The 26,921-nt window shown below is 39.1% G+C and overlaps 1 protein-coding gene across 2 annotated transcripts in view; it reads left to right on the forward strand.

Annotated features, from left to right (window-relative positions):
* The window catches only part of CTPS2 (CTP synthase 2), a 74,033-nt gene that overhangs the window by 32,645 nt on the left and 14,467 nt on the right, over window positions 1-26,921 (forward strand). For both annotated transcript variants that reach the window (XM_055701123.1, XM_055701122.1), the window contains exons 14-16: window positions 22,495-22,591; window positions 24,637-24,692; window positions 26,340-26,436. In XM_055701123.1, the coding sequence (XP_055557098.1) occupies window positions 22,495-22,591; window positions 24,637-24,692; window positions 26,340-26,436 (250 nt within the window). The remainder of the gene's footprint in view (window positions 1-22,494; window positions 22,592-24,636; window positions 24,693-26,339; window positions 26,437-26,921) is intronic.

The following is a 26,921-nucleotide window of genomic DNA, read 5'->3' on the forward strand; positions in this document are numbered from 1 at the left end:
TTTCTTTCTTAAATTTGTGTATGTTATACTTCAAGATGTACCACACCTGAAGAAGCCTGAAAAAGGCTCTTGTGGGGATATATATCGCATTTTCTATTATAATGGACTTTTTGAAAATGGTAAATACAGATTTGTTTTAAAAAGATGGAGCTAAGTAAATAAAATATGAAGAAGCTACTTGCTCTTTGTGTGAGTTGGTAATCACCAATGCCAAAGCCACTTCTCCAAATTTTGCTATTTCTTAGCACAGGAGACTGATGAATTTCCTCTGGGATAAAATTCTGGTTGCTACTATAAAGAATTAAGACATTCCATGATGTGAATGGAAGAAGACTGAAGCATTCTAAATGGGAAAGATGAACCTAAGGTTCTGAAAAAACTTTCCTTCTTGGGAACACCTTCATAACTGAGTGTTGTGTTCTGCAGGTTCTGAAATCATGTTCTGTTCATGATCTGTGGGGCATTTTTGAGTGTGGTTGATGCTTCATGACCCAGCACTGCTCGTTTTGTATCTGCTGTGTTGCTGGCTCTGGCTGTGGTTTCTATATGTGGTTTCTAATCTGTCTGATGTCTGCTGTTGTCAGGTTTTTGATGCTTAGTTCCAGAATCACTTACTAGATCTTCCACCCTGTGCATCACTTACTGAGATTCAATCATCATTGCATCACTTATAACTGAGCCAAGAGCTTTGTGAGTCTGTAGGAGATGGATGGATTGGAAAGGGTGTTTTTGGAACTGCAGGTGTATGGGTCTACGGTTCCATGACAGGGAAGCAGGAAGTTTCCTGAGAAGACAAGGCAAGCTTTGCTAGATGTATCATGTAGATATACACCTTGCATTAGCAGCCTGCTTGCATGTGCTTATACTGACTTCCCAAAGTGTCAGGGAGAGGAGTATTAGAAGAGTCCTTCAGTGATCATGTAATTAATTCTTCCCTTTGCCCTGGAATGGGATCACTGGTATTTATGTTGAATGTCTGCTTAATGTTTTCTTAAGTCTCTTAAGTAATGGTGGCTCCACAATCTCCTTACCTGGTCCATTCCTTGTGGTTTCTTATCTCACTATAAGACAGTATTACTAGATGTCCACATTCCTTGCTGCACTTAAGCCCTTCTCTTGTCTCCACAGACACTGGTAACAGACCTAGCATCTTCCTTCTTAAAATGGTCTTTAACATATTGGAGAAATCCACAGTCTTCCTTTTTTTGGTTCAGAAATCCTTGCCAGTTTAGTCTTCCTTTTGGAGTCCTGCTTCTTGGATCTACTCATCTTTTATTGACTTTCTGCAGTTGGTTCCCATCTTGCTTGAGATACGATGTCCAAAGCTATACAGCTAGTTCACCACTCTGAGCGCTGATGGTGTTGCAGTTTTGAACAGTGCCTGAAGCACATGGGTGATGAGGAGAACCTCTTTGTCATTTTACAGGAAGGTGGCAGGCTACAGGTCTTTAATAGTGAAAGACTTTGTCAAGTTTCTTAACACTTTATGTCAAGCTTGTTGTGGGGAGGACAAATACACTGATTTCAAATTCAGCACAAAAGCTTGGCATTAGCTTGAGGGTCAGAGAAAGGGGGTCAAGCATCCCCAAATCTTTGTCCAGTCCAACTGAGAGGATGAAGCTGGAAACATGCTTTCCCCTGTGTTTGCTTTTGGCTCAACAGAAAGTCAAGAGTGGCTACTGTGATCACTAGCAGAACCTCTACGGCTGCTATAATAGATGGTGGTAGCACTGCAAGCAAGTTTGGAAGTCCTGGTCTAGGATGCATTCTGTGGGTTATGGCAAGTCCCATACACCAAGCTGGGGCATGAATTCTGGTCATTCATGGCAGTAAGATAATAAGTCCTTTTCTCTTCCTCTTCTTTCAGCAAATAAAATGAAACCAAACATCTGTGTCTTTCTGCTTCCATCCTGTTTTCCACCTTTGGTAGACAGTGAGATTTTAGTAGTAGTGCATGACCAGGTGAACTGCTGAGGTGTCTGCTCTCCATCTGCTAATTCTTCTTGCCTACAGCTCCTCCTATGGTAGCCTCACCACACTTACTGCTTTCTACCTTTTGGAAGCAGTGTCAGGAAGCTGTTGTGCCTGATGTGTATTGTTCATATTACAGTATTTTTAAAACATTTTTTTAAGTATTCAAATTACTTGTACCAAAGGCACCTCTCTTTCTTGAAAATGTAGTAGTAAGATGTTTAGTAGTATGGAAGAAGAATTGCATTTCAAGGGATCGCAACTCAAGGAATTCAGCACATTAGCCTTATTAATTTGTTAAGGGTTCATTAAGGAACACCACCTAATTGCAAAATAGCATAACCAGTTTTACTGAAACATCTTCCCATGGAAGTGAGAGGCCAATGCCTAGAAATTTAGGTGACCTGCTCAACGGCTGCATGCCAAATCTGGGGATGAATCCAGTCTCCTCAGATCAGCTTTATTCACAAGACACTGTAATCTGTAAGAGGCCATCTGAATGAGAGACTGATAGAGTTGGGATTTGTTGTTTGATTTCTTAGCTCTTTGTCCTCTCTTATTTAGACCACAGTGCCCTCCTCCAGTAATTTGTGTGGCATCTCTGAACTCTATTGCAGTGAGCAACAGAGCTCAGTTTGACAGGCTGCAGTATATTGTCTTTGCCAGAAGACCCCTTTGTAGGACATAAGTGCTATTCTAAAATAAGTACAGTTTGTCCAGCACAACCCAGCAATGGCAGAATGATACCCACGGGTAAGGAATTCTGGTCGCTGACAAAGAGTTTAAACAAAAGTAAGGAAAGACAATATATTGCCACTATTAGATGATGTGTAACTAGTAGATAGCAGCATTTATCTATGCTGAGGAACAGCACTTGTTACCAAGCTTTGATGTCAGTGCAGTCTGACTTCCAGTGTAGAAGCAACAGTCCAGCTTTGGTTACAGTGTTTTGCTGCTCTTTCTTGGATGTGTGAATATATATTCTTCCTGCAGTTTATGACATAATTCAGTTGGGTTTGCCCTGAGCTAAAGAAATCATGTTAGTAAGCACTGTATCCTTTTGGAATTGACATTTTCATTGTAGCTTAGATACAAACCCATTAGCAAAAAAAGAACTAAGTTGATTATGTGTAAGTCTTTTTAGGAATGCACATCACACAGATGTCCCTGTGATGTTTGTGTGTCATTTTCTTTCAGTGGTGGTTTCTGCAGATTCAATATTCACTCAAAATTGGCTATTTCTGTGTATTGCCCTAGCAAACTGGTTCTCTGGCATTTGGTGCAAGCAATTCCAATTACAATGGAGAATAAGAGAATACAAGCTGCAAGGATGACTAAAGTTTGGGCACCACTGCTATTGGTAGGAGTGGTGAGGCTTATGGCATCGTGGTCACATGGTCTCTGTGCATGTTTAGCGATGGATTAAGTGGGATGGTAACTCAGGTGCTATCTCTTTTGCCTTTGTCACATCCTTCCTGCCACCATTGATGGCTGAATGGTATGTGGATCTGTGCTCCTTGTTTACCTTAATGTGCTGGACTATAAATTGGGTTGGTCTATGTATGGATTTCTGTGCCATTCGCTGATGCTGTTGGAAGGGACAGGGCACCTTCCACAGGGTGGGGCTGTCACCTGAGGGCAGCAGCTATCTCGGTCATCCCGTTTAATCCTCTGCTGATGGGTTAACACCCTAACCCTCCAGTAGTTTTCCATCATCTTCAGTGTATTTTATTGTAGCAGCACCACTGTTACTTGTATGTGAGCCCAACTACTTTAAAGCTAGAACTACTTTAAAGCTAGTTGAGGAATCTCTGTGAGGCTTATGTTACAGCCTGACTGCAGTATAGGAATGTCTGCTGTCAAGGTGGAGTTGGCTGTAATTGAGAACGTATATTTTGTGTGGATGTTGTGCATTTGGAAAGAAAGAGCAGGAGGTGGTTTTGTGCCTAGCATTCATTCGCGTTTTTGTATGTGTATACTGCTTGTGCATCATATTTAGATTCCAGACGTCAGTCACTAGATCAGAGCCCTTTGTTAACTCTGGTTACTTTCTGAAGTGGAAGTGGAGAAAGATGATGGGACAATGTAGGTAAATTGGGCAGGATTAGGGACTATCTGGAGTATATGATTCCTTACCTGATTTGCAAAGAAATATTGTACAGGTGTCAAACAAGTTTGATTTCCTATTGAGTAAAGAAGCAGAGCGGTATTTATATAGAAGTAATGCTAGTATGAGGTATGTACATGTACCTGTGCCTGTTGTAAGTTATCAATCCCCATGCTGCATCTGAAGTTAAATATGGGATCTGCACAGTAATAGATCAGTAGGAATACATTTTTTGGAATAGTTGTATTGTAGATAATTTGCAAATAATAAAAGGAAAGCCATAGAGATGCAGATGTCTGCTGCTACCACGATGTGTGTCCATTTTGGCTATAAGGGTTCTGGTGAGTTCTGCAGAGAACAGTCCTGCAAGTGCAGTCATCTTCAGATATTCTTTACCATCTGCAGAGAGGGAAAGGCTTTAAAGTTGGGATACTGATAGTCAGTCTACTACATGGGACCTTTTTCAAGGTGTATGTTGGCAGGTATGGGAACTTTCTAGTGCAAATAAGGGAGTTATGATACGTTTCAATGTTGCAAGTGCCATGGGTTCAGTGTCATGGGTCAGACTAGGAGGAGACAAAGGACAGACTGAGAGAGAAGGAACATCAGTTAACAAATTTTCTGAAAAAGATCGAGTAATTATGGGTAAGAGGTTCAGCAGACTGCACCATTGTAGAGAACCTGGCATTGCTTTGAGGTACGGAACTGTTAGATGGAAGGTGAGGATGGCTTGTAAAATCCTTTGTGTGTCACAGGTGATGCATTCCTTATGTTAAAATTGCTGCTGTTTGTAAAACCTGCAGTGGTGACGTGTAAAAGGGTTGACTCATCTCAGAAATTAAATTTGAACTATATGGGTTATCCTGACAAGAGTTTCTTCCAGGCCCTCCCTTGTGACATACACCTAATGAGACGATGAAGGTGTCTTCTTAAACAGGACTGGGTGCGGCTGCTACAGGGATGAATGATTTAATATGATGCATTGTTTGCAGTCGGCTTTAAATTGGTGATGTGTTGTTACTCATTGTAGCTATATGTGTCAGCTTTTGCTGTCATATGTACACATCTGACAGACAAACTATTATATTGCTGAAACTTCCCCCGATGTAGATATTCTCTGTTACAGGAGACAGTTTTGAGGGAGAATATGTTTCAAGAAGAGATTTTATCCTTCCACTATATGAACATTGGCTCACGCAACAGTGCAATAAGGTTGTTACTGCCACAGTTGAAATTTACAGTTAGTGTAATTGCTAAAACACTAAAACTTTTTTTTCCTTCCTAAACTTGGATTTGATTTTGGGAATTCTTAAGAGTGATCAAAAATGCATAAATCTCCATCCCAGCAAAGCACATATGGATTTATGGAGGACTGACAGTTTGCTGAGTTTCAGGTAGGGCAGAGTACGTATAAGTAAGGTAATGATGTACAAGGGGTACTAGCAAGTTCATTATTTCTGTGGCAGGATTAAGTCTTCTCTTTGCTGTCCTCTGACCCTGGAGGTGCCTGGACTCTCTAGATGTCTCAGCTCTATCTAAGATCCCTTCATCCTGAAAACAAAACTGATGAAGAGAGAGAGAATTGGGTTTTGTTGTTTATTTTCAAAGCTTTGTTGCTGCTTTCAACAATGCAAACCTGACAGACTGTTCAAAAGAGGTCTAGAAGTGCACCTAATAAACCACATGAGCATATAATGTAGGAATTACTGTGCACTGAGATGCCTAAATCCCAGTGTGAAAATACGTGTTAGACACTACTTTGCCCAGGTTTTTCTTGCCTAGAAATATCTATAATCTGTTTTCGTGCAAGTCCAGCACTACTGTCTGTCAATGTAATAATCCTGCTAGTGAGTCTGAAATGACACATCTGGTCATCTTAATCCTGGGAAGGCCTATCTACTATGTATTCTTACAATTTATTTAATATGATTTGATAGAAAGGGGCCTGATACAATGTGAGGTAGTGACTCTTTTAAGGCAAGCCTACAGCTTGAGATGGTATTGTGGTATGATAGCATACTCTTGATTTGCCTTGTGTGCATGTGGGGAAGGTGGGGAATCCTGGGTTTTGGCTTCTCTGTCTAAAACAGTTTTGCCTTTTCCATTAAAGAGCAGGAGCTGGGAGAATGAGCGTTCTGAATTTTTGACCACATGGACCAATGTGGGCTGTTGTGTGGATGTCTGTGCACTGGGTGGGGACAGTGGGCCCTCAGCAGAGTTGCAACGCTCCAACCCCTAGAAATCAGGCACGGAGGTCTTTTACCAGAAGTGTGCTGCAGTGACCCTCTAGGTCACTGTGACCCTGGTGCAGCTGGGCTGGCCTTGCTGCTGAAGTAGTGGGGAATTATTGAGGCAGTGCCACAATATGAGCAAAGGTGTTTGTGCTAGCTAATGACCACCTGCTTTCCTCCAGGAACAGGTGAGTTTGGGGAAACCAGCAGCACCCATGAGAGGTGCTCTTAGGGAGAAAGCCATGGAGGTCATTTTGCAAGACGTCCTTGGTAGCAAACGCTGAATTTCTCTGTTCATTTTTTTTACCTTCAGCAGTCTATAAAAAGCCTTGCTGGCCCGATCAGACTCAGCAGCACAAAATATGGAGGCAAAGAAATAAATAGCATAGCGGTAAACACCTTGGAGCTCTCCTTTTGAGTCAGAGAAGGAGGTGCTTATGCGAGATGGTTGAGCTCCAGCAGTTGCTAATTCTCAGAAGTCTGCAAGCATGCTATGCCATGTAAAATCAGATTATTAGTTGTATTCTGGGATATAATTTATTATCAATGTGAAACATAACAAAAGTGATGTTATGAAGTAATGGCTTTGCCTTTGGTGTACAAATCCCTCATCTGTTAGCTCTTTGATGTGTTGATTTGTAGATATAACAGATATTTGCCAAATTCTTTCCAAATGAAGACTGTCAAAATTACCATGAACAACTTCGTTTCAGTTCTCTCTGATATGAAAATATGGGACGATGGAAGCAAAATGCTGCTAGAGTAGTCTTCCCCCCACCCTGTCGTTTGTCCAAGTCAGGACTTACCTTGGAATATAAGGGAAAACCAAAGATTAAATCAGAAGGAACTAATCAGGCTTGCAAGAAAAGTAACCGTTGTCTAACTGTAATAATCAGTTGTCTAAATATTTTATATGTGGTTATGGCCTACTGAAAGAAATGAACTTACTGCTACTTAACAAAAACTGGAGTCAAGAAAGAGTAGGTAGTGCTTGTGTACCTAGCTTAATTTTAGATTTTCTAATTACCAAATGTGAGTACTAAATCAAACCCAAATTATAACAAATTCAATAAGTAACAGCAGTAGTAGTTTAGAAGGTCTCAGTTTACACTAATGAATCAAACGAGCAGTTTATAAAACAACTGTAAAACCAACTTCAAAGAAGTAGATTTGCATTTTGTTATAAACCAAAATTAACAAATTATCCATGTCAGTCATACCTTGTTTCTTAGTTGTGCTAGTGAGGAACCTGACTATCAATTAAGTTTAATTTAAGATTCAACCTTAGAGCCAGTTTCATTTGTTTTAGGTTAGTGACTAATCTTGCCTTCAACACAGAAAGGCTTTTCATTTCTTTCTTTTTTTCTTGTAAGACACAGAACTTCACAGCTAAGCTTTAACAAATTCAGCTTTAAGAAGTTTCTTAGGACTTAGAACCAAGAGTGGAGAAGATTTTATAGGAAAGTTTTAAGTGTCTTTGGCTTGTAAGATTGTCTGCCAGGTGCCATGTGGAGCTCAGCCTTAAAGCTAGCATCAGTTTGAAGCAGACCTGTGTCACCCCAAGACCCCTGTGCATGCTATGTGTCCTTTGTATGTCAGAACTGTCAAAACATCAAAAAAGAAGAAACATCAGTTTTCCTCTGAGACATTACTGAAGTTGAGTTTTGCCTATCACCTCTGCACATTCACCTTCTGTTGTACGTCACAGGCTAGGATTAACAAGCCCTAATATCTAGCTATGAAGAATCTGGAAGTATACATTTTAAAATAATGAAGATATATGTATAAAAACACTTGGTGATTTTTGCATTGTGGTTAAAAGATAATATAGATTTAATTAGCTGTGGCTTCCATTGGGATTATTGCTTGGCCTGGTTAATTATAGAGAGCCTGTGTAGCGATCAGAGATAACTTGCCATGAAACTGTTAACATTGGTCTTCACTATGAGGAGGAAGCCCAACAGTTGCCCAAGAGCCTGGAAAAATACCAAAGCCTCAGAATTGCTCAATCTGTAAACTGAAAAATAAGTTTTGACAAATCACATCAGACATGCTGTGTCTGCAAACAACACAGATCAGCAACCATTGCTTTCTTGCACAGCTTGACTTTGGGCAAAACTTTTTTGTCTTGGGGTAAAAGAATATTCTAGACTTTCTCAGAATAATTAATTTAAAGTAAGCTAATTAAGAGTTCTTGCAAGGTCTGTGTTGTCTTGCTGTTTCTCTCACTTCAAATGTGGAATTGTGAGTGATGGTATACAGAAACAATATGAATTCTGTAACACCAAATAAATTACTGTTTTTGAAATTCAATATTGGTAGCACCATTACTTGGTGAATATATTTATATTGGCAACTTCTCACCCAACTTAACTGCTTTTTACCTGTGATTTCTGAGCTGCAACTTAAGTGACAAGACACATTTAATTGTCTCTGTCTTCTTGGGGGCATTTAGAGAGCCAGTACTTAAGCACACAACTGAAAAAGTTTCTAAAAGTTCTTTCATCAGTGAATTTTATTTCTTCATTCTACCACATCCTTGCAAACTCAGCAAAACCTGAAGTTTGAGTGACAAGTAGCACAGGGAGGACCTTTGTTGGAGATAATGAATTAAAAGGAAAGATCCCTGCAGTCCTCATAGAACCCAGATGGAACTGATGCAATGTATTTGTGAGCTGCACACACCTATGGTTATACCACAGGTAGGCAATGAGTTTTAGTGTTCTCCAGTGCATTTGATGGTATCAGCTTTACTGAAGAAAAGCATACTGGGTTGACTACAGCTCCATCTAGACCAAAGGCCCATTTGGCCCATCACCTGTCACCGTTGTCATCTATGAGTAATCTGTGGAAAAATATAGTAGAACAGGTATAGAATGATGCTTCTCCAGTATATTTTCTCGTTTCCTACAACTTACAGCTCAGATGTTTTCAAGACAGAGAAGACTGGAAGGCCTAAACTGCACAGTATAAACTGTGGTCAGCACAGACATCAGTTTTACAATGATCTCCTCAGTTGTGGTCTGTCTTCCTTTCATAATTGCTTATAATATTGACTAGCTTTTGACTGTTACTGAGTGTGGAACTGACATCTTCATAAAACTATCTATTGTAGTCTCAAGGTCCTGCTCCTGAGGGGCCGTGATAAGCTTAAAGCCTGTAACTGTGCTGTCAAATTAAGCTTCTTTTATCCCCTGTGCGTGACTGTATTTAATTCTGCTGAATTTAACCTGGCATTTTGATCACTAAATTTCACAAGGACCTTTTGCGATTCTTTGTAGTAAGACTTCATCCCTATTACCCTCAGTGAATTAGCTATCATCAGCAGGCTGTCACCTACTGTTCGTTCTTATTTCTTTTTATCAATTATGTTGAATGTACTATTCCTAGAGCCTTGTTCAACTCTACTAGTGACTTTCCTCCACTGTGAAAAGTTGCGTTTTCTTCTACCCTTGTACTTTTAACTGTATTTTGTGTGTGTGTGTTAATCCCATAGCTGCTTAGGTTTTTTATAAGTTTTTGATGATATGTCTTACATATCTTTCTAATATCTGTTAGAAATCAAAGTGGACTTTGATTATTAACCAAATCTCCTTTATTCACATACTTTTCCTCTGAAGAACTTCAACAGCTAGGTGACAGACAGACAACCTCTCTTTACAAAAATCTTTGTTGGCAGTGTCCCAACCTGTTAAAGCGGCTCAGATGCTGCCTACTTCTACATTTTTGTTAAAGGTTCTGTTGGGTTGCCTGACATGGACATCAGGTGTTTCAGACTGTAGATCTCTGTATCTCCTCTGAAGCATTTGCCAGTTTGGAGTCTTTCGGTGACAAGGCTGACAAGGCTGATGAAAGGTTATTCACCACGGTTACTAGATCAGCTTTTCACCCTTCAGTTGCTTCAAAATTGAGTGAGTGCCATCCAGTTCCAGTGATTTCTTACTATTTTGTCTATTGTAACATTTATTTTTTTTTATATATATATATATAAAAGAAGTTTTGTAACCACTTCTTTTAACTTCTATTTGAGATGGGCACATCAGTCTCCTATTAAGGTTTTTAGTGTGAGAATGTCCTTCAAACTCTTTGACAGTGCACACAAGCAAAATGCTGACTTTTTTAATGCCATGGTCCTAACTTCTTTAAGCATGAGTTTTATTTTATTTTTTTAAATTCTGATAATTGATTAGCTTTACAGGAAGACTTTTATTCTTAGATAGAAATGAATGGATATAATTTACTCTTAGTTATCGGTATCTCTTACTAGTTGCTTCATGATTTTTTGGGGGGGAATAATGATTTGGTATTTATATATTTAACTTAAAAATATTTGTGTTTCTTTATCTGCATTTGGACATAGATTTAGTTTTTGTGAAGGATGCCTTCTTGCTGTTAACTTTCTTCCTTTCCTAAGGTTTTCTTCATAAGAAGGATTTTCCTAAATATAGTTGCATGTTGCATTTTCAGAAAGTCTTTGACCTTCTCAGTACTTACATAAGGAATGATGTGTAACAGATTGTAAAGCAAATAGGGATATTTATGCTATGTACAAAACAATTTTTGGGCTGAAGTGGGCATAGGTGAGTAGCTATCAGTGGCTGATTCAACAAGCAGAGAACATTTCTTTTGTGGAAGACTGTATGCCCAAGTCTGTCTTGGTAGTGCTACAATCTATTTGAATAGTGTGTCACTTCAGTATGGACTGTGGATGCTCTGGGGTGGTGTATATAGTGTTGACAAAGTATGGAAGTGGAAGAGGCCATTTACAAAACCGTTATGTGCAAGCAGGTTGTATGTGTTAGGGCAGAGCAGCACTGCTTGCTTTATGGCTTGGATGAAGATTTCAGGTTGCCACATGCTTTGCAGTGATTCTCCAGCTGGAATGTATTGGCCTGTGGATGTCCTCTGCCCCCCCCCCAGAGAGAAGCGCTTAGGTGGCTCCCTTGAATTATCTATCTGAAAGTTATGCAGCCAAAGTTATGTGAGGTGAGTCCCACACACAGGAACTAACGCGGAAGTGCTGTGGTAAACTGGTTCCTCACAGGTGTCCTGTTTGGCAACTTAAAAATGCAGTACTGATCAATGAAATAAAGCAGATGTGGAAAGAGGTTGTCCAGATCCCTTAATATTGTGATGATATCACTGAATATAACACCTCTCAAACACATCTTCTACCCCCCTGGCCCCAAAAATACACCCACACAAACAAGCTTGCAGAAGTTATGTATTAAAAAAAATATAAAAATTAGGAAACATGAGATAGATTATCTGTATACTGCAGTTCACATGTTGAAAGCTACATGAAATCACCTCCAATATTCTGAATGCCACTTCCATAGAAGTTTCTTGTACCTAGATAACTGACGAAGTCACATTAAGACACTCTCCTTGTTAGATGCTCACCTGGGAATGTGTGAGTTTCTGTATTGTTAGCTGCCTTGTTTCTAAAGTGTAGGAATAAGATTAAGTATCACAGAAGTCCTGGTTCTGCTAGGTCAACTAGATCACTTAATCTGCCTTATTTTTCTCATACCAAATGGAGGTAATGAAACACACTTACCTTTGTAAAGTGGCTTGATACCTGCAAAGGAAACATCTGTGCAGCAGTTGAGGACTTCAACCTTTTTCACAACAGCCCTGTAGACAGTCAGGAGCGAGAACTGGAATTGAGTGTGTGGCCAAGTGTGCATGGGCCAGAAAAACCTGAGGAATTCGGATCAGTTGCACAGCTGTATTGGGGGCTGTATTTAATGAGCTGTGAGAGGCTTGTTCATTATGTTCTGAGCTATGTAATTTAATTAAAACCAAAGAAAAACAATTAGCCAAAATTTTATTTTTAATATACATTCAGCCCTCCTATTAAATTGTCTGTTGAAAGTGAGGTAGACGAATAATACAAAGGTTTCCCCAAAAGGAATACTTTTTTATTAAATGAGGTTTTCTATTTTCTTAATTCTGTATTTATTTGCCTCCTATCCTTGACTTGTATTTGGTGATAAGATATTCCATACTGTGAAGTTAGATGTTGAACAGCAGAACTGCATTTGCAATGTATTCAACAGTGATTCACTGTAGACATGTGCCTTTTAGCTAAAAATTGTTTCTTATGCTGACTTCTCGTTCTGCCATTGACATAAACTATTAGAGGTGCAGGTAAAGGATAAAAATGATTTTTGTATGTGCACCATTAAATAACTGATTACTTTGCAAGGTTGTCACTGTTCTGTGTTGATTCGTATGAGAGCTCGCTGCTGTGCTGGCTGCATGTTGTGTGATACTGTGCTGGCTGGTGACAGAGACTAGAACTTGTGCTGTGTTGCAATATCTTTTGCTGGTTGCTTGGTAAACATTTGTAGCATTTGAGTGGATCATTGCATTATCTGTTGAATTGATCTGTGCCTGGCCACCCACACTTTTCACAGAAGATGTCTGAATTATGCTGGGTGTGCTCATCTGATGTCATGCTAATTAAATGGCTACTTGATTTGTGTTAGTATAAAGGTGACGTTATTCTATAAATGTTACTTTCTTAGAAACAATACTGGTAAAATATTTCCTGTAGGATTTCACTGTCTTGTTGCCAAGTAAGAAATGATCTGAAGATCCGTTTCTGCTCCTCTCTGGCCTTTTTGCTAATGGTCCTCCACAGGCATATACACATCTTCTCTGTGTCTCTGTTCTTACTTCCTCAGACACGTCTCTTCCTATCTGATTATGTTTTAAAAGCGTCTACATATTAATCTCTAAAAATGAATATGTAGTCTTGCAAGTCTGGTTTTATGATCCATTAGCAAACAAGAACTGCACAGGTATGTCTGTATACTGTCATGTTAACTCTGGACCTTGCAGTTGAATCCAAGCATCCTAGTGGTGCTCACGGGTGCCGTGTTGGGGGAGGAGGTGATTAATGTTTGAGTTCTGCTGATGTAGGTGACATGGATGCAAGTGGTCAAGCCACTTGTCTTTTTAAACACAGTCTGAACTTGACCCCTGATACCTTTATAAGCACAATTAAGGAAAGCAAATTCCAAAGAATCCTTGTCATTTGATGTTGAAGGGGATAGAGTTAATGTGGTAGGTAGGGGTGAATCACAAGGAATGCAAAATTAAATCAGGATCTGGACAGTGACGTTTATCAGTTTTTTGAAGGAGGCATAACAGACAAAGCAAGACAGGAAAGATCCTGCTCAGAAGGAAGACATCATGGTTTCTGCGTGAAATAAAAAAGATTTGGATTGTAGATCATAAGTCTTCTACCAGAATTCAGATTCTTCCTGGCAAGATGATCTTTGGCCAGCTGAAGCTTTGCTGAAAGGAAACAGGAAACTATTAAATGTAATGTAGAGCTTATGACTCAAAGCATCCCTGAAATGGCTGGCAGAGGTGATTAAGGTAATTAATCTCTCCTATGATATTAATATATATCATTCCTTTTTGTTTTCTGAAGCTGATGAGATGTGTACTGTTATTGGATAGACAGTAATGAAGATGCCATGGTACTTTTTTGCAAGATAATCTTAAGTGGTTAAAGTTGTATGATTGTAATTATCTCCTTATGCTGTCTTCCTTTTTTGTTCTAATATCGTTTACAGTATTCTTAGGAAATCCTAGAATTAAAAGTCAGTGCCTTGATTACCGTTATGTGATATCCAGCACTTGCTTTAGTTCTCCCAGTTTTCCAGCTGGAATGAGAAATGCTATGATGTATGTGTGGGAGGGGGCTAACAACTTGTGGAAGTAATCTCCACTACTACTATTGACTTTGTGGGGGAAAGAAAATCCAATTATTCATTGCTGGAGAGCTTTCCAGAGGACTAGATGTCCATTCTGTATGCCTAATGAGATATCCAGCATTCAGATTATTCTCTGTAGTTTAGGAAGAGTTACAGGCATGAAAGACTAGATAGGCCAAGGTATCTTGGGCATGCCGTGGAGGACAATAGTAGCTAAAATTACAGTGATTGTACCAGAGGCTTTCTGCCTAGAATTTCCCTGTTATATGTCTGTTCTGCTATTAGTCTATAAGATGATCATTACTAGAATGTCTTTAGTAAATTAAGTGGGAGGACCACTAAGTAGTGGGGTGGCCAACTTCAGTTCTATAGGTCCTTTCATTGTGTATGCTTTTGTTATGGGGAGCAGCATGTTACCAGGGAGTAGAGGCGGGGGAACTGGCATAACATTTAAACAGGAGTTAAACCAAACCAGAAGCTTCCTAAGAGGAAAAGAGGAGGAGGGCAATACAAAACCACATATAAAATATTTCAAGATATTTACACAGTAGATGTGAATCTCTGTTTAAACAGTAAAAATGATCCTGCTTGCATTCCAAAAACAGTTACTTTAGCTTGCACAGTGTTGGTCCTGGTTGTGATCCTTTGTGAGATGCCATTTCAAAATGCAGAAATGAAAACAAGGGGATAGAAGGTAGGAAGAAGCATAACTACTCTAAATTAGTATGAGAACTACTCTAGCTTTCATTATCTACATTTCTTCATTATCTACATCTACCTTCATTTCCAAAAAGTTTCAGCTTAAATGTAAAAGAAGAGTCAAAAAGAAAATAGACTTGCTCATCAGAACTAATTGCTTCAATTAAAAGTTACAGTGGTTGGCATGAGCTGGTTTTGTGTGGTTTTGCAGAGTGGACTCAGCTGAGCTGCTTGTTAAATGAATTAGGTTGGCGCAAGATTTTGGCACTGGGAATAGAGTAACATTTACTTTCACACCTGCCTGCAGTTGTCGACAACTTTAGTGGGATTTTTTTTGCAAAGATATACAACCTGCCAAATACCTTGTAGAAGTTTAACATGTTTGCTTAGGAGTGTCTTTAAAACATTTTAAGATACTCTGTCACTACTTTACATTTACTTGGGATTTTGGATCGTATTGTATTTTTTTGTTCTTAGAAGTTAAGAGTTAAACATTATGGAATTTTTTCTGAGTAAGTGTATTCTTTTCTGTTCGGCTGATTTTCATACAATGTCCAACTATCAGATACTAATTTAGCTCAGCTAGTATTTTCTTTTTGATGTAGAAATGTCAGGTTTCAAATTCTAGTGTCTGTTTCAAAGGGTGATCAATCAATTGTTAAAGCTCATGGTCTGCTACTGATCTTTGGCCATGATATGAAGCATGTTATTCTAATTGGAAAGAGTGGTACTGGGCTGCTTCCTACATACCTGTAACACAGAAAACCTTATGGAGCTGGAATCCTTTATTTCTGTTTCATTCATTTACTCCAGATTCTAAGTAAGCCATTTTCGTGTGGCCATATCAAGCAATGTGGTAGTATATTGTTTTTCCTTCTGTTTAAAACTTCAGTTTAATGATATACTAATCAAATGTACAGTAGCTAAATCTAGTTGGTGAAAACATTTTAAACTGCATGAAGTTGTTAATCTTAGTCACGCATGTGCTGTCAGATCATGTAAAAATGATTTATCAGGCTGAATCGCAGACAGAATAAAGCCATTTCTCTTAAAACACAAGTTAAACCACAACAAGTACAGCTATGTTTAGGTTTATGTTTTCATAACTGACATAGATTTCAAGCTCTAGATAGTGTTTACATTTCTTTCTTCTGGGAGTAGAACTCTTACTTCTAGTCTCTTTTTCAATTTCAGAGTACAGTATTAGACCATTACCTTACTTCTTTTCCTATTCAAATAGCTATCCTTTCGATAGAATGCTTTTCCATCTCCAATAAATGAAAGAAATAGTCCACATGTATTTTATAATTGATATTTTTATTTTATAAAATAAATTTATTTTCAATTGCAACAACTGTTACATTTTAGCATGTGCACAGTGAATAAATTTCAATAAATTTGTGGCAGACGTGCCTCCATATCTGTCTTGGCAGGCCTGAAAAAGGAGGAGAGCTTACAAAAAATAATTAGAAATAAATGGCTGTGGCTTGCTGTTCTGATTAGCATTTGAGAGCAGTTACTCAGAGGAAATCTTTCAACTGATCCAGGACCTTTCCAGGGATTTTTTCTCAGCAATGAAGTTAGCAGGGAAGCACCACAACAAAAGTACCTTCCAACAAGAATAAAAATTAAACCAGGGCAATCTATGATTTTCTGCTTGCTGCCCACTCACTTCCTTTCTAAAAGAAATGACTCAATTTTTGCATCCCTGATCATCAAGTACCAAATCACCACCAGGCAGATGTGGAAGATGGGCAGGATATCAGGATGATTGGTGATACCGTTCCGTGAGAAGGGTCAGTGGTTGGAGTCCACGCAGTCTTACTCACTCACAGGTCTGAAAGTGGTCTGATTATGTTAGGGAAATGGGATGGAAAACAGTTGTTAGTTCTCCTTGTCTTCCCTATGAGGATATTGATTTTATGGCATGAATGGAATTTCTTCAAATAATACTAAGGTAGCACAGGTCTTGGTACTGAGCATTGCCTGGAAACTGATAACAAAAATTCTCCTCAGCGAATGTCTGGAGTAGTGAGCACCTGAAGTAGGCAATCCTCCTGCCTTACTTTCCTTGAAGTAAGCAATTTTCCTTCTGCCTTGCTTGCTGAAGGCAGAGATAACTGATAATGAAGTGATTCTAACACAAGTTACCTTGTTAATGAATGAGAAATAAGCGGAATGAATGCTTGCTCGTGTGTGATAACTCAGGGTAGAGGAAATACAGAATATGGTGGAGAGTTTTGAGGGTAAAACGTGCTGTGTTTTGTCTCTGCTAAGGACAATTTCATGTCTCCTTGGCTGCTTTGCATAGCTTAGCATGTGGGGCTTGTCTATGGCCAAGTCTTCCTTGGCAGTTGCCTGTAGGATATAATCCTGCTCTGAGTCAGCAGCCATCAAGCATACTACTGCTTAAACAATCTCAGGCTGTAAGTGTTTGATTATCTCTGTCTCATCTTTGTGGCTGGGGTGTTTGATGAAGGGAGCACCAGGCTCTGTCTCCCTCTCTAGGTTCTTCCCTCTGCTTTAGAATGCTCAGACACAGACTTGTTTCATGCCTTCCTCCTGCTGGTACCTCACGTGGATTTCAGTGAATTTGGTAATGGCAAAATTTCACCTAGTACTAGCAGTTTCAGCTGGAAAAGTCCCTCTCAAAGGCACTGACAGAGTTCTGATTTTTTAATAGATGTATGTGGTAGGAAGGGAAGGATTTCTCTTAGCTACAGACATGCTGATCTTTCTGAAATTAAATTAATGAGTATTTGGTCATTAACTGTAATGCAAGATGGACCAGCCCAAAGCCTGAAAACACTCTTACATTTTCTTTTGGTTATTCAAGTCTGTGGTAAATCCTGCACTTCTGGCATGGCATGACTGGCACTCCAGTGTATTTCTATAGCCAGCACTTTTTGACCCTGTTACTTCTGCTAACACTAACAGTCTGAAAATTTCTGCTTGATTAAGCCTTTAAGCTGACTCTGGGACATGTGGTTGGAATAACTAGAATGAGTTCTGAAATGCTGTTAAGCAATATCTGTATGGGCTTTGCATATCAGCAGCTCCATTGACTTTCTCAGTTCACTGCACTATGCTTATGAGTAAGCACTGTTTAAAATTAAAGAAGCTACACCCTTTATGACTTTTTCTGAAGAAAATGTTACAAAACCTTCTGTACCAGAATTTCTGCATATTCAGGAAGAATCCTTAGAGAGCTTTTAGGCCTTAATTAAATAAATGCTTTAAGGCAATTACTTAATTCTAAAATAGGAAACAACAGATCTCTGGAAAAGTGGATTGCCCAAACTGGGAAATGGTTGACAGTAAGATGTTATGGGACTTTTAAGAATTTAGGAAATTTAAGCTGATATTTGTTGGAATATTTGGATAATGTGCTATAGTTTAGTGAAGAAAGGACAGGATTTTTCAAGCTGGTTACTCCTATGACTATGTAGCTGCATGAATTAGCTGTGGATAATTTCTGCTTTGATCTTACATATGATGATGGGCATCTTTATGAAGGCAAATGTTACTTCGGTCAGAGTAATGGAGCACTGAGTAGTCTGAAATCTGCAAGTGGCTTTATGGAACTAGTTCCATCGTGGAGGGCTGAGTGCTTTAGATGGATGGGCAATGGTGGGGTGTGCTTGGAACTAGGATATCTTTGGGGGACAAGGGAGGAAGGGATTCTGGCAGATACATGATCCTTGCACCCTCTTTCAGTAATTGAAATAAAACCTGGTTTTGAATGAATGGGGAATAGTGTCTCTTTGGTTTCTTTGCCAAGTTGGAAGCTGTCAGTACCATTCTTAGTGTTGCATGTGCCTATTTTTTCTTTAAGATGTTTGTACTATTGTTTCTAAACAATAGTTTGTAGGTGGCTGGGTCTGTTTATTCATGCCACATGACTGAAACGGATCAGATCGAATCTAGCAAGTATTAACTAGTCCTGCAGAGAAATTATGAAAGAGTCAATAAAAGAATGGGTTCCTCTAGTTTGGGTTGAGTCGTTGTCAGTTTGTGTTGATGTTTGGGTTGTTTTTTTTCATAGCTGTGTTCAGCAGGGATTAATATTGATCAGTACTTGTCACTATTCCCTGCTTCTGTCAGCTTTCCCTCTGCAGATCTTGTGTGCTGAGTGTCTTAGAGCCTCTTTTCAGTGTTCAATTAGTCTTTAGGATCTGGGCTTCTTCTGATGCTTTGATCAGCACTTACATGTATAGCAATTTATTTCAGCAGTGAGAAATCATTTGCTCACCAGACAAGGACAGGATAAAAAGGCAAAAAACCTAAAAACCTCCTTCCAAAGCTGACTTACCAATGAGTTGTTCAAATAATGTTCCTTTCCCTCTCTCCCCACAAAAGAACAAACCCCCAAACAAAACCCAAACAGACACACCTCACACCCCACCAGCACCCCCCAAAGGTAACCACGGTAGATGTATTTGTCAAATGGCATTGCCTGACATGAGGCAAAGCAAAGACAAAACGTAATGGTCCTGGGGCGATTACTAAAATGATGGATGTCGGGTTTTCAGGGCTGTGGTTGCTCTATGCCAGGGGTCCTCAAACTATGGCCCGTGGGCCAGATACGGCCCCCCAGGGTCCTCAGTCCGGCCCCTGGTATTTACAGACCCCCCCACCGGGGGTTGGGGGGGAAACCAAGCAGCCACAGATGACGGCCTGCCACTGCATCCGCGCGCTGGCCCCCTGGTTAAGTTTGAGGACCCCTGGTCTATGCTTAGCATTAGGGCTTGAGAGGTTTTTTCATTAGCTTTTATATGTTTCCTAAGTACGATGAAATGATCCAGGTAGTAGATTTCTGAAAGAAGATTGCAGTTCATGGGTAGTTGAAGTCCCTGTTCATCAGTAGCGTGATTTAATACTGATCAGACTGCTTTATCTATTGAATGTGCTTTGTGTTATGGCAGAGTGATCCATTATTTATTTCATGTTGGTTGTCTGATGTGCAGTATGTGATCTCTGTAAAATCTCTGTACTGTTGGGAGTTTTCAGAGATCTGGGTAAGAAAGAGCTAATTAATGCCTTATCTCTTCTTGGACCCTGCCAACTGATGCTTTTTTGTTGCTTGTGGTGCCTGTTGTTCTGTGCTGTTCTCTGCTTTTCAAGGAACTAATGCATAGTAAGAGCTGATTTATTCTATGGCAGGAAGCATAAGCTCTTTGAAGAATCTATTCAGTTGCACAGTTGTTCAAAATAACCACCATTTGAAGGTTCATCTTTTATCTGATCAAATAAATTATGTAAAATATATCAAAATGTTCCATAATATGAGTTACTTTTCCGATGCTTACTACTGTCCTCGAGCTGTAGGGCAGCAGTGCCACTTTGCTTTTGAAAGTTTCTTGCACAAACTTTGTTGCAGAGAAACTCATGTCTTATCTAAACGTCGAGGGTTGTGCTGTGATAGTTGCTGAAGTTGATCAGAGCTACAAGCCATGTCAAAAAGGAAGATCCAGAGTCAAAGTAGCTCCGAGGTATTACTTCATAAGTAGCTCCTTTCCTCAGCTGACTACAAAAGTTAACGTTTGAAGCCTTGTCTATTTTCTTACTATCATAAACCTAAAAATCTTGGGGAAGATGGAGACCTGGTTTATAATGCACGTAATCAATAACAAAACATGAACACATGCAGTAAACTCTTGATGTTGATACGCAATACAGCTGTCACGTTGGCAGAAAATATGGGTATTACCGTGATTCAGTTAGCAAAGTTAGACCAAAACGTCCTGCCCCAAATTTTTAGGAAGAAAGATCTAAAGCTGAGATTAGGTGCATTCTTTTTCTTATCAGCTGCATATATTCGTTAAACAGCTAATAAAGTGATTTTTTTATAGTTGGAAGAGCAGCATGTACTTGAAGTACTTGATAGCTGCTAGTTACCACTTTGTCCCCCTTCAACAAGAGTCATGAGCACAACTTTAAGGTTAGCTGTAGTATGGGTGTAGGCAAGTACAGTAACACCTCATGGACAACTTGGGCTTGATTTCAGAGGGTCAGCGTGTTTGACGCATACACACAGTCTGCTGTGTATGTTCTAATTGCTTCTGATGTCCCTTGTTTTTTGTGGCCACTACTTCAGGAAAAAAAGTAAAAGTAAATGGAAGGAAATAAAGGAAAAGCAGACAATCTCATGTTTCTTGAAGTAATAAGGATTCAATTAATAGCTTCTTTTTAAGTATGTGGGGTTTTTTTAGCTGAACGTGCTGCGTAGTCCTCACCTTCGTGATTTGAGGGGTCATTAGAGGATTTGTATTATCCGACTGGTTTGATCACAACTCCTGCTCGTGACATTTTCTAGTGAGTATATAGCTTATGAATAACATTTTGAAGGTATAAGGTTATACAGAGATAATTACACAGCTGAAATGCATTGGCACAAGGCCAAAGGCTAAGCACTTTCCACCATCCCTTCTAAATTGAATAACTTCACTTTATGAAGTATATCATCAGAAATTGTTTTCATTATTCCCAGAGGCCAAATTAAGGTTAATAAAAATCCAATTCCAGATTACCCATATGTGTGAATATTTGTATATTTAGGACCTTTCTTTGTCAATTACATTCCTCACAGACTGTATATATGTGAATACAGGTATGTAGGTCATCATTTCAGCTCGTGTGTTTCTACAAATTTGTACTGGTTTACCTCTCTGAGACAGACTTCTTCTAAACTCAATTGTGAGACCCAGCAGGATTTTTCAAACTGAGCAAAACAAAATGCACTCCTTCCACTAAATTGTGGTTTCTCACATTCCTTAAATCCCACCATCCTGGATTCCACTTGACTTAGATAGCAGCCATTTGACCCCCTCCACTTCAGTCCTCAGACCCGGTATTTGTATATTCTTTTCTTTAAATATTACGTTAAATAGCATATTCTTCATGTGAGGAAACACGGTATTTTGTGGGTTCTTAGGCAACCTGAGAAACCCTGTAGTAAAGGTGAATTAGGGGGGACTGTTGTTCCATTTTCTCCCTGTGATAAGTTAGTTACGTGTAGGATCTGAAATAGCACACAGACGTTGGAGTCACCTCTTACAGTACTCTGCTTTTACAACATTAGCATATAGTCTTGTTGCAGGTGCCCTCTTTTCACTCTGCTGCTCCATGCTCTCCTCTTCTTCCCACTTCCAAAAAAAGAGGACTTTGGCTGTCTTGCTAAGACAGCTGTTTCTGCCTCTTAGCATAAGAAAGAGTATCGTGTATACAGAACAGTATAAGAAAGGGCCTAGTGTACAGGAATATTTGCCTAGGGTAATCTTTCAACCTCTGTCACTCTCTGTTCAAGGACTTGCTTTTTCAGAGGTGGTGTCTTTATCACTTGGTAGATTATTATATTTTTTTAGGCATTCATCAGTTTTTTTAAAATCTGTGTACTCTTATAGGACCAAGAATAGCTTTTGGCAGAATTACCCTATTGCTAATGTTTGGTATCTTTTTTTTAAAAGAAAAGTTTTTTCCACCCAAAAAATTAAATTAAGGAATTAGTAAATTGTTGTTGATCTTAACATTAAATGAAAAAAACTTGTACCAGTTAGTTAATATCCTCAGTCTATTACAGTCTCAATACTGAGAACAAAGCATTAGAAAAACTAAAGAGAAGTGATAATTGGCAATGCTTGGAGGAAAAATAATGTTACCGTTTATAAATCAATTCAGCCTGTTATGCAGTTGTTGCTTTCTTCTTTCTTTTCTTTGTTGTATGAAACAGTATTTGAACAATTTTTCTGTACAGGTTATTGACATGCCAGAACACAATCCTGGAGATATGGGTGGAACAATGAGACTGGGGAAGAGGAGGACTGTTTTCAAAACACAGAATTCTGTTTTAAGTAAGTTACACTTCTGCTCTTATGACTTGCCTTTTGGATAGGAACTCTGTACATGGCAAAGCAAAAATGCCAGAGCATGTTTTGTTAAAGGACTGTAACCTCAGGCAAGCAGTTGGGTGACAGTTTCCCCGAGTTCATTCACTCTGATCCTGTTCCCATATACATTTACCCAGGATTGGAACGTAAAGAAAGAAATGAGAGACATCTGAAAGTTGCAGTGAAAAGGTCAATTAGAGTCCAAGGCTTTAAATAAACAATGACTGTTAAGATAATTGAAATGCATCTTATAGTAGTTTAATTCATTATTTTCTTGGGAATATCAGAGAGTTTTCTTCCTGTTTTCTTTCTGACTTGACAGGATGTGTGAACCAGGGCTTCTTGTCCTACCCTTGAAGCTTTTTGGTAGAACTAACCCGAACTCCTACCCTTTGTGCTCTTGCCTGACCTAAACGCTGGTTGTCATTCCCTAGAGTTGCCTGTACACCTCCGCCTTAAACGTCACCTGGCCTCACTGCCTTAGTCCTCACGTTGTTTGTATCCTAATAAGCCAGGCCCTGCTTAACTCCGGTCTCTGATCCAGCAATGCCTGGCTCGGCCCTGGAAACAGTCTTGTTTTGAGAAAGCAAATTATTTGTTGCAGGAAAGGAAAGTGATTTGCTATAACAAGATGCTTCAGAATGCAAAACAAAAGCAACCAGAATATAGAACAAATGACTCAATTTGATCAATATGTATTTTAAAATTGAAGTAATACTTGCCTCCTATTATACAGTAGTAATAAAGTGATGCTGTAAATGTGTAAAAACTGCTTTCTTGCCCATCGGTTAAATATGGGCATATTTCTTATATTGCTCTGCCACTGACATTGAGCTATTACTATATTTAGCTATGTTGAACTTGCGGAATGTACCCTTCTGATCCTTTAAAAATTACATCTACTTCAGCAGGAGATCAAAGTGTGATACATATGCATATTTAATGAAAAATCTGCCTTTCTAGAGAATGCCTGTGCTAGTGATCTCACTGATCTGGGTGATGCTTTGCCTAGGTGTGATATAGGTATGCATATAAAAATGTACAAGTATTTCTGTGACCTAAACACTTAAGTTAATAACAATTAACATGTGTTGTAATTCTTGACCAATATTATGAGTTGTTTAGATGACCATATTTATCAAAGACACATAGAAAGCTGATGTAGTTTACTCAGGAAATCTGATTCCTATTTCTGATGCTTTACAACTTGAAGGAAAATAATTGTTTTGAAAAGGTGGTACCTTAAGATTAACATGTATACCACTTTCTGTAAAATTGCAGTACTGTCATTCTACAATTTTAGGAGATCTTCTGGGCAGTCTAGTTCTTGTAGCAACCTTTAAGCGAGATAGTAATTCTAATGACACTAGGATAAATTGAGAGCAAAGTTTGACCTGTGACTGTAAGTTAGAGATATGATTAAATTCTGGCTTACCTGCATACCTCTAACTTATTCCTTGTTGCTCTGGAATGTCGAGTGTTCCATATTAGGTTCAGAGGACTGAAAGAGTCGTTTGGGTAATGAGATCAGGAAAACAGAAAAAAACAATATCATCTCTTTGCCATTGGAGGCCTTATGCTAGCTGCCATGCATATTCTATTCTATTAAAATGGAACAGATGCTACTAACAGGCTTCCTTCGCTGCACCTTTTGCATATAACTGTTGTAAAACCCTGAAGGGATTTTATGTTGCTTGTTCACTCAAACATTTTTTTATTTTATTTTGGGCTTTAAAATTTAAATTAGTTTAAGCATGGCCTATAGACTGTAGTCTACTTAAGCTATTTCTGGTCAAGGAATGTCAAATATGAATCCTGAATAAACTCAGGTAACAGTAAATTAAAAGAAACTAGTCATCACTCAGAAAAACAGAAAGCTGGAGTGAGATGAATAGTGTCCTGTTACGTTTTACATGTGAAACTTTTTTGAGGTTTAAATTACAAGAAATAGTTGCAACAACTATTAAAGCAACACATTAACAATAATTTCTCTTTTGTTGAATATTCAGGGAAACTTTATGGTGATGAAATGTTTGTAGAGGAGCGACACAGGCATCGATATGAGGTAAGCACTGCTAATGTACTTTGTGCTCAGAAGTTAAAGCTTAGGCAAACTGTGTTTCTCTTGCTAGGCACAATTCTTTTTAAAGCCAATGGGAGAATTCTTACATAAACATAACCCAAAATTTAGTAATGGTTAGATAGTATAATTTAGATTGAAAGGGACCTCTGTAAGTGTCTGGTCAAACTCCCTGTTTGGAGCTGAGCCAACTTCAAAGTCAGAGCAGACCGCTCAGGATTTTGTCCCATCTAGTTTTGAATCTTTCTGAAGAGAAAGATTCCACATCTTTCGAATCTGTTCCAGTGCTTAACCACTTCATTGCTGATTCCTTTTCCCTTATATCTAATAGGGGATCTCCTTGGGCAGTTTGTCTTTCATCTCTCAGTCTTGTGCTGTACATTTCTGAGTAAGGTCTGGCTGAGTCTTCTTTATACCATCCCATTAGATAGTTTCCTTCTCTTCTCCAGGCTGAACAAATCTGCTTTCTCCTCCTGTGTTGCATGTGGTCCAACCTCCTAACCACCCTGGTTGGACTTCCTATGGACTTGCAACATTTTGTCAGTCTTTCTTGTACTTAGGGGCCTGAAACTAGACACAGTATCACAGAGGTGTTCTTACAAGTGTTCAACAGAGGGCAACAATGTAGTGTACTGTTTCTGTGGTAGAGAAGGTGCAGTGTCTTAGCCAAAGGATCTTGGAGAGTGATGTCAGAGATCACCTGACTTCCACTTCCTGTGAAGTATTTGAAAGGTAAAGGCTTACAATCCTTAAGTGCATCACTCCTTGGCCGATTTGGTTTATTTAAAGGCTTAGATTATGTTCAGGCAGTGCGTGTTCTTTCATAATGTAAATATGGGCAGACTTCAGGCATCTACAACTTGGAGGCTAATTAAGATCACTTGCTTTCCACATGCAACTCTGTATGCTCCTTGTATAGTTCCACTCCTCTGTTTGAGAACATCTGAGCAAAAGTGCCTGTGTACATTCAAAATACCATCATTCAAGGAGACAGGCAAGAGCTGGACTCCTAGAGTTCTCTCTAAAATAGTTCAGAAGGGACCTGACTCCATCAGTATCTCCAGAGGGGCCCAGGCTGTGAGATGTGTGCATGCTACAAACTGATTCAGACAATGTTAGGTTTCCTTCAGAAGCTGGATGGAGAATGTAGTGGTGGTAAAAGTGCTCAGAGTTTGAATATTAACTGAGTGGTTAGAACATCACCAAGGAAATGAAACAACTCACTGCAGAGCAACTCAGTCTGAAGGAGGAGCTGAACCAGAGTTCGTGTCATAACCACTGAAATGCAGTGTTCAAAGAGAAAAGGTCGGTCTGTACCTGCTGTAATGTGCTGTTTGAGAAACAAGGAATGCAAGCTGCTCACAATGAGGAGGGCAGTAAGCAGAAGGGACCCTGGCTTTAATCTTTTGAATGCTATGTAGTAAGTTTTAAAATTACTGACTCATCTCTTACTAAATAAGCATGCCCATTTTTACAAATTTATACCAGAGAGTTGTTAAGAAAGCAAAAGTTCCCAACTGTTTTCTCAATTCCTTTCTTTCCTGTATGTATACTAAAAACATTATAATTAACCACTACTGTTTGTTAAAAAAATAAATAGAACTACAATTATTATTACTTTCAATATTTCAGGTGAACCCAGAATTGACTCACTGCTTTGAAGAGAAAGGTTTGAAATTTGTTGGCCATGATACGGAAGGGAACAGAATGGAAATTATTGAACTGGAGAGTGAGTGTCTTACTTGTCTGTAGTACTTTCCGCATCTATTAAACCCGTGTAAATTATAGGTTGTTAAATGACATGTAGTTAAATGGCACAATATTTAGCTGTCATAATAGCCAAGATCATGTTGGGGGATACTGCTGACTCCACCTGTGTATTACAGCGGGTGAAGATTCAGAGGATGCTAGGAGAAGTCTTAGATGTCTCAAGGGTTGTGCATGTATTTGATTATCAGGAGAAGACATGCTCCTTTTCCTAAAGGTCATAATTCTAGCTCAGTGGGATTTGGCTATGTAGAATCATAGAGTGATTTGGGATTTTATCTAGTCTGACCTCAACACAGAACTGCCTTCAAATATAGATCAGGTTGTTGAGACCCATGTCAGTCAGGTTTTGAGTACCTCTCTGTATGCTCTTGGTTGGACTTCAAACCACTCACCATTACTCTTTGAACCCAGCAGTCCAGCCATTTTTTAACACACCTTGTAGTC

The sequence above is a fragment of the Falco cherrug genome, chromosome 2 (genome assembly GCF_023634085.1).
Source record: "Falco cherrug isolate bFalChe1 chromosome 2, bFalChe1.pri, whole genome shotgun sequence".
Lineage (NCBI taxonomy): Eukaryota > Metazoa > Chordata > Aves > Falconiformes > Falconidae > Falco > Falco cherrug.